General features: G+C 64.9%; 1 protein-coding gene across 2 annotated transcripts in view; it reads right to left on the bottom strand.

Annotated features, from left to right (window-relative positions):
* Positions 1–3008: 3008 nt before the first annotated feature.
* SLC12A7 (solute carrier family 12 member 7) overlaps positions 3009–8622 on the bottom strand; it is a 40119-nt gene continuing 34505 nt past the window's right edge. The window contains exons 21-25 of one of the 2 annotated variants that reach the window (XM_052659351.1): positions 8278–8385; positions 7821–7999; positions 7253–7267; positions 4615–4748; positions 3009–4300 (exon numbers count right to left, since the gene is read on the bottom strand). In XM_052659351.1, the coding sequence (XP_052515311.1) occupies positions 4209–4300; positions 4615–4748; positions 7253–7267; positions 7821–7999; positions 8278–8385 (528 nt within the window). In that variant the 3' untranslated portion in view covers positions 3009–4208. The remainder of the gene's footprint in view (positions 4301–4614; positions 4749–7252; positions 7268–7820; positions 8000–8277; positions 8386–8622) is intronic. The other variant, XM_052659352.1, reaches the window with a different exon arrangement.

The following is an 8622-nucleotide window of genomic DNA, read 5'->3' as shown; positions in this document are numbered from 1 at the left end:
ACTGGAGCCGGAGCCCAGACCCTGGCTTTAAAGACGAAAGGTAAGGGGAGGCCACCCTCAGATGGACCTGAAGCAGAGCGTGTCTGCGGCTTGTGGCTCTCCGAGGACGGATGCCCACCCCCACCGACCCCAGCACGGGTCCAGGTGGCGGAAGGGACAGAAGCCGCGGGACAGCCACCACGCATGGGGTCCTGTGTCACACGGACGCGGTGACCAAACGTCCATGTGCGGACGGCGCCTGTCTCCCAGACGCGGTGGCTTGCCCTGGGGCTGGGGGCTGGGCCCTGGGACCACCCAGGTCGGGAAGTGGACACCCTCCTGGAAGAGGCTGTGACGGCCAGAGAGAGGTGGGGAGTCGGGGGTCCACGTGCGGCCTGCTTCAGGGGCAGCCCCTGCCCGCTGACCGGAGGCCCCAGGGCCAAGTCACTCTTGCTGTGCACCAGGAAGGCCTTGTGGTGACCAGTCAAGGGAGGAGAGATGCCTTTTATAATAGAAACAAACAAAAAAACGAACTTACTCGTTTAGACCTGGCTCCTGGATGACCTCAGAGCTCGGCCAACCTGTCTCACGTTTTCGAAGCCCCTCTGGAGGGTGGCTGCCAGACGAGCCTAGTGCTGAGGGGGCGAAGGTCCCCAAGACTGCGGTGCAGCCTCGGTGCCGCCCGATTCCCGGGCTGGCAGTCGGCTCGGCCACCAAGCCCTGGTCCCGGGCAAGGAGCTCTGGTGCCCCCGTCCCCTCCCATCCCCCCGCCTCCTTTCTGGACGGCGAGGCTCAGGTGCACTCCATCGGCAGCTCCGGGCGGGCCTGCCAGGCCGGCGCCACCCGTCTGGACCCTGTGGCCTGAGCTTGGGCCTGTGCTTCTGCCTTCCCAGCTGAAAGGCGAAGCCAGAACACAGCCTGCTTCCCCGGTGTGGCCGTGCAGACCAGGGCCCAGCTGGCGCCCAGCCCGGGGGTCTCCTGCCTCCAACTCCCTCTGAGCACAGATGAGACGAGTCCTTCACGGCCACAGCCAAGGCCCCTGGTGTGGGACATGGAAGGTGGGCCTGCCCAGGGACCCCCAAGCCAAGACCCCACAAGATCCCGGCCCACCCCACCCCAGGCCGCACACGACCCCCAGACTCCACACGACCCCACGTGACCCGGCCCACCCCACCCCAGGCCCCACACGACCCCCAGACCCCACATAGCCCCACACGACCCCACACAACCCCACACGACCCTGTCCCAACCCACCCCATACCCCGCATGACCCCCACATGACCCTACAGGACCCCAGCTCAGCCCATCACCACCCTCCGTCACCACCCTCACCCCTCAGGCCTCTCTACACCTGAGATGACCCCGAGCCGCAGCCCACATGCCCCCACCCCGTGCCAGCCTTGCCTGCTGCCTGGCCCCCAGCTTGTCCTGGACCAGGCCCCTCTCAGGAGCCAGTGTGGGGAGTGAGCAGGCAAGCATGTGGAGAGTGGAGGACACGGCCCCCCGCAGCCTGCACACCCGACAGTCACCGGGTCTGGGCCTGAAGGGTGGGAAGGGCAGGCCCCCCGCCGGCATCAGCCAAGCCCTCCCTCGGGCTCCAGAGCTTCTGCTCCCACCCAACACCCCCGGTGCCTCGGGTAGGGTTGGGGGTGGGGCTGGGGGGGGGGTCACTGCCCTGGGAAGAAAAAACACAGACAAGGCCAGCTGCCTCTCCGCCCCCTGAAGAGCCTGATGCTGCAGCGGGTGGGCCACATCCCCCATGGGACAGGCGATGGGAGGACCGTGGTCCACACGCACCACGGAAGGGGGTGGGAAAACGGTACCTCCCCAGAGACTCAGCATACAGCCGGGCAGGGACACAGAAGGGATGGACAGGCCGCCAAGGTCTCAGCCAGTGCTGCATTCCCTGGGGGGCGGTGGGGGGGCTGTACTGATGAGCCCGGGGCTGGGGGACGAGAGGGGGTCTGGGGGGAGTGTACTGATGACAGCGTGGAGCCCAGTGGGGATGAGAGGGGGTCTGGGGGGAGTGTACTGATGAGAGCCTGGGGGAGGGGAACAAGAAGGGGTCTGGAGTGCGGGAGTCAGTCGCTGGGGAAACCGGGGAGGTATGGACCCCAGTGCAGAGGTGGGGAATTGGCCTGGAGACCAAGGGGTTATGTCCTCCTCGGAGCATTTTTTGTGACCTGAACAGACTGCACGCCCGCCCGGCCTCTCACTCCATTACCCCTTGTCTGCCCCGTCGCCCATGCCTGTCTCTGGCTCCATTTCTGTGGCCCGAGGGGCAGCTGACCGTGGCACCCATCTCTCTCTCAGAGGGATGCTCTGGGCTCCCTGCGGGCAGTTCAGCCCTGCGCCGTCTCAGGGCTGACCAGCGCCGTCGAGAACGTGTGCATCCTGCCCGCCTGTGCCCCCACATGGGGACAGCTGAGTCAGGAGGGACATGCTCAGCCACGCCTTCGTGGAGTCTGTGTCCACCGGCTATCGCGTCCACCAGCAAAACTGCTGGGTCACTCGGCTTAACCCTGAGAAGTGGCAAGAGCGGCCGCAGAGGTCTCTCCGCGTTCAGGTGCACCTGCTGGTCTCCCTCCCTCCCTCCCTCGGGTCCCTGTCTCAGGCGGGAGGGCCGTCGCAGCCCCAGCCCGCGTGTCCATACAGAGGGCCCCTCGTCACAGTTCTCGCCCGATGATCACAGGTGGTCACCCCAGCAGACAGCAGGGCCTCACGGCCGGGCTGCCCACCTAGGTCTGGGGACAGCTCGGCCCCCCATCACCCGCTGTGGTTACTCTGGTCTGTGTTTACTTCTTTCAGCCAGTTCACACAGTCACTCTTCCAGCATCTGGGTTTGCCCTGCTGATCAGACCTGAGGTCAACTCCAAGAGCAGCAGCAGATAGCTCTGAGTGTTTCCTTTCTAGGCTGAAAGAGTCATATGAGATCCAACACATTCGGATTCTGCACAATTTTATTCTAACAAAATGATTACAACCAACCTAAAAAAAAGGAAACAAGAAATCAACTCTAAATGGCTTGCGGTTCCATGGCTGACGGTGGAAAGGCCGCCGGTGAAGACACAGACAGGGCAGGGGGCCGCGTGCCCCTACCCCACGCCAGCCGGGGCCACAGGACTCGGGAGCGGGGCCCGCGGGCCCTCCCCAGATGCAAGAGGGGGCCGGAAGCCACTGGGCTGGGTTTCCCTGCTAACTCAGCCCTGAACCAGACCCCCGCCCACCCGTGGTATTTGGCACTAGCTGTGGCCGCTGCACGCTGCCCAAGCACCCCTCGGGCGCGTCCGGAAGCTCAGCCCCGCCTGACCTGAAATCCATGGACCAGGCCGATTCCTTGGAAGCCCACAGAAGCCAGTGGCAGCAAGGCTGGGCCATTTGGGGCCCCTTCCATCGAAGCGATCTCCGTACAGACAGCTTTTACCAGTGAACCCCCCGCCCCTCAGTGTTTAAATAAATAAATAAGCCGTAAGGAAAGTGAGGCACACAAGTTACTCCAGCAACGCACAGTGGGTGTGACGGCGCGCGCAAAGTGCAGACACAGCCAGCCACTGGAAGGCGTCGCGTCAGCGGCCTGGGGCCACCTGTCAGTACTCTGAACGGGGCTGGGTGCCTTGGCCGCAGCCCGACTCCTCCAGTGTGAGGAGTGGGAACTGGGGTCGCTGGGGCAAGTGTGCTTCAGACGCTCACGCGTGCGGGGCTCTAGGTCCCAAAGGCGTCCCCGCCGTCTCCTGCCGTTCCCCGGAGCCTAAACCCAGGCGGGGCTGCAGCTGGGGAGACCCAGCGCCCAGGGCCACCCAGGGTCTGTGCGGCTCCTCGGGGGCACCTGGAGCAGGGCTCAGAGTAACCCTAAGTGCGCATCAGCCCAAAGGCCCAGCTGGGGAGTCAGCTCTGAGAGTCCATCTGGGGGCTTCCCGCCTCGGGGAGTCAGCTCTGAGTCCGTCCAGGGGCTTCCCGCCTCTGGGAGTCAGTTCTGAGTGTCCATCCAGGTGCTTCCCGCCTCGCTGGGCCACATGAGGTGGCTGCTGCGTTCCAGTCTCCGCCAGCTTCCTGGAGGGAGGGAGGGAGGGAGGGGCTCGGGGGGGTGGACACAAGGAAAGCTTGAGTGCATGCCGACACTCGGCCTTGACAGGAGCGCCTGGGGGCATTCTAGCGACTTCCACGGGATGCCAGTGCCAGCCAGCGCGCTCTGCGGCTCCATCAGCACGCCTGCCTGCAGGATCAGGGCCCTAGGAATAGATGGTGACCACCTCCCGGCCACTGCCCCTGACCAGCAGCACCCTGTTCAGCCCCTCGGTCAGGACCTCGAGGAACTCCATGTCTGCGGCAGGGCTGAGTTAAGGACGCGCCGGCCCCAAACAAACGCAAAGGGAGCCCCTGACTCCCCAAGAGCCACGTTGTCTAGACCCCGCCGGAGGTGGAGGAAGCTGGGACCCAGGTCCTTCGGGGTGGGAGACTGGGGGAGGGGGAGGGGCCCTGTCCGCCCACCAGGACCCCACATCCTGGGCTGCCCAGGCCGACCCTCAGCCCACAGCTAGCGCTCCTCCGCTCTGACCCCCGCCCCGGGTGCCTCCACTGAGCAGGGGGGCGGCGCGGCATGGTGCGCCCTACGGGGACAGTGTCAGCGAAGGATACAGTTCTCGTCCCCCTGCCGGTTCTTGGGGGGCCCCGGCATGTTCAGCAGGACCAGCTGGGCGTCCTGGGACTTGTCGAGGACGACGCCGTTGAGCCGCACGGCCGTGTGCATCCTCCTCACGTTGGACTGGTTCCTGGGGAGGGAGGCACTCACTCGGTACCTCCAGCCGCGTCCCGGGCCCTGGCCCACTCAGCTCCCCTCAGAAAGGACAGGTGGGCACAGGTCCGACCCGCCGCACAGAGCGCCCCAGGGGCAGCGAGTCCACAGGGGGCTGTGATGACGCCCGGGGAGAGCTGGTTTCCATGCTCCGACCACAGCATGAGGCCCGCGGAGGAATCGTGGACCACAGCCTTTGATCAGCACAGCCCTTCGGCCAAATGAAGCCAATTACAGCCACCAATTACCAGGAGGGAAGCAGGGAAACGGAGCTCTTGGCTTCCTCTCTCCAATTTTGTCTGATAAAATTACAGGCTGGGCCTCTGTCCACGGCAGTCGGGGGTCTTTTGTTATAAGAACCATGAATTAGTTGCCGGGATGGACCACAATTACTAGTGTGTTTGGGGGCAGTGATCCCAGGAATGGGCATGTGATATTAAAGGGTCTCTCTGGGTTAAGGGTCTGAAAATACATATAATCTAAAAATCGGGAGTCTGGGGCCGGACAGACCCACGCCTCCCAGACGATGGGCCCCGTGGAGGGCAGAGGCTGGGCAGCCCGAGTGTCCAGGGCACGAACAGAGACCAGCTGTGAGGCCACCGACAGGGACGGGCGGCCGGGAGCTGAGCCTGGCAGGGAGGGGCACTCAGGCCAGGGCTGCGGCTCGGGTGGGGGCTGCTGGACACACGGAGGAGGACTCATGGCCAGCCTGGGCGCGGAGCTGGAAACCAGATCCCTGCTCCGGATGGTGGCCCGGAGAACACCGGTGACCACACCCCCGGTTCACGGGGCCCAGGGAGGCCCCCTCGGGGTGGGCACGTGTCGTCAGCGGGCTGACCACCACCTTCCGGGAGTCCCTCCTGCCGACTCCAAGCAGGTGCCTGGGGGAGGCCGTCCCCGAGCCCGCCTCCCACGCATCCTGCTGGCCCCCGGGGCACATGGGGCGCAGGCCCAGGGCTCATGGCGCTTTTTGCGGAGACGGCCGCTCCTGTGTCCACAGACGTGTTTGTTTTTCGGCCAGAAGGCTTTGCGTGGAGAGCGCTCTAAAGCCATGAGAGAACAGCGGGCAACAGTGTTCAGCCCTGCATTCCCGGCTCGTCTGTGGGTCTTGTCCCCTCTGTGCAGCCCACTCGGGTTCAGGGGCTGGAAGTGCAGTCCCGAACCCCACGGCTCTGCAGGGCGAGCAGCCAGGGCTTCCGAGGGAGGGAAGACAGCCCGGAAGTCACAGGGCGCCAGGGCAGATAGGCATGGACGGACAGCACCCCCAGCCTGGAGGCCTGGCTCCAGAGGTTCACTCACATCCCTGCCCCCGAGACTGAAGGTGCCGCCTCCTGGGGGCAAGGCGTGCCCGGCGCCGGGCAGACGGAGGACACGCTGTCCAGCCGAGCCAGAATGTGGAGCCCGAGCCCCTGGCCCCGAGGGACACGGGTGAACAATCACTGCAGTTTCGGGCACAGCCAGCCTCCGCTCCACTGCAGAGCCGCTCAGGGCCATCCTGGCCTGGTCCTCACGCACTACCCAGAGAAGGAATTCCGGGTATGCGCCCTGAGCGGCTCTGGACAGAGAGAGCAAACTAAACAGGAAATTACTGAAAGCTGGGGGGGGGTGGGTAGCAGCACATGTACACAGACACACAGACACGGGTCAGGCACACGTACACGGACGTGCAGACACAGGTCAGGCGCATGTGCATGGACACGCACACACAGGTCAGGCGCATGTATACGGACACGCACACACATTTCAGGCGCATGTACACGGACACGCAGACACAGGTCAGGCCTATGTACACGGACACACACACATATTTCAGGCGCATGTACACGGACACGCAGACACAGGTCAGGCACGTACACGGACACACAGACACAGGTCAGGCGCATGTACACAGACACGCAGACACAGGTCAGGCGCATGTACATGGACACGCACACGCACACAGGTCAGGCGCATGTACACGGACACGCACACACACAGATGTGCACACAGACACGGACATGCACACACACACACGAGCACACACACAGGCCAGGCAAAAGTACACAATGGACACATGCATGCACGCACACAGGCCAGACACACGGACACGGACACGCAGGCACACAGGCCAGGTGTGTATACACATCATGCACACGCAAGTACACACACACAGACATGCACACACAGAGGCATACACACAGACGCACACACAGGCCAGGCACGTGTACACAGACACGTGCACACATAGGACCAAGCACACCCACACATGGGGTTGCATGTGTAAACACTGACCCACACGTGAGGCCAAGTAAATATGCATAGAGACACGCGTGCATAGACCAGGCACACACACATACTCACGGAAGCACCCACACACTGGGCCCTGCACACACACGGGGCTGTGTACACACACGGACATGCACACGCAGTTCACGGGGGTTGTGCGTGCAGCGCATGCCAGGCAACCACGTCTACGAGGTCCGGGGTAAGGGGGCGACTTACAGGTTTCCCCATTCTCTACACGGGAGAGAAAACAGAGAGTGTGTTACTTCAGGAGAACACACAGCGCGTGTCGCACAGCTTCTAGCTCCGCCAGGCCACCCTTCTCAGCCGACAGCGTCCTTCTCGAGGGGACGGGCCCCTCAGACCCCCGGACCCTGTGGCCAGTAGGGCTCCGTGGCTCAGCTCCAACGCCCAAGACTCTGCAGATGCTGTCCTGGCCTCCCATCCAGGACCCCTCCATCTCCCAGGCCCAGCCACACTGCACACTGGGATGGGGCCTGCCCCAGGGCTCTCAGCTCAACGCTGCAGCCGTGAGCCAAGCAGGGCTTGGGCCCCGGGCGGAAGGGCAGCCTGGAGGGTCCCACTGGAGCTTGGCCCTGACCTCTGGATGCTGGGACCCCCACCAGGAACAACCAACGGCAGCCTCACTGGCCTCCTCACCCACATCCCTGCTAACTGTGCCCTAGGCTGGCGCCCCCCGCCCCACCGCTCACAGGCCGTGTGGGCTGCGGCTCCTGACGGACAGCGGGGGACCCCTCAGCTGCGGTCGGGGCAGCCTGACACTCACGGCTTCAAGCTGAAGAGGTCCTTGAACCCGGACACAGTGGCGTCCTTGTTCCGATGCTTCTCAGCGACCAGCTTCTCCTTCGTCCAGGTCATCTGCACCCTGTCGGGCGTGGGCGGGGCCTGGGCCCTGGCAGCCATGGCCGAGTGGGAGGCCGTGTTCCTGTCGTGGATCAGCTGAGCCTGGCGGGTGTGGGGAGTGCGGCCTCACTCACCGGCCCGCATGATTGCGGGCACACAGGGCTCCCGAGCGCACGGGGCTGGCCCGGGGCTGCAACGCTCTCTAGGACAGGAACCAACCCCATCGGGAGAGCAGCCAGCCGGCCCCACGGACCCAAGACGGACACAGCAACACGGCCCCCGAGCCCAGGCCCATGAGGGCGTGACCTCGACCACAGCTGAGGGGAGGAGGAGGGCCAGGCGTGGAGGCGAGACGCCCCGGGGACCAGGACCCCGCGCACCTCGCGCTCCCGCTCCGTCTTGGACAGCTGCATCTGCTTCAGCATCTGCGAGCGCTGCTCCATCACCAGCGTCCGCTCGTAGGTGAAGGCCGAGATGTCGCTCTCCACCTGCAGGCCCGAAGCACGAGGCTGACCCCGCCTCCCGACGGAGGGCCACGCCCCCTGTGGGCGCAGAGCCTGGCCCCGGCGTGCCCGCCCCAGGTCATCATGACTGAAAGCCCCTGCCCTTCCTGGGGCCCTGGTCACGGACACACGACAGGCCCTCCGCCCCGGCTCTGGGCACAGGCCCACCCGCCCGCACAGGACCGACGGGAGCCTCTCACTGGCCGCGGGGCTCGGATCCTG

Source organism: Budorcas taxicolor, chromosome 20, assembly GCF_023091745.1.
Source record: "Budorcas taxicolor isolate Tak-1 chromosome 20, Takin1.1, whole genome shotgun sequence".
Lineage (NCBI taxonomy): Eukaryota > Metazoa > Chordata > Mammalia > Artiodactyla > Bovidae > Budorcas > Budorcas taxicolor.
Note: the sequence above shows the minus strand (reverse complement) of the source record. Positions and strands in the feature narration are given on the sequence as shown.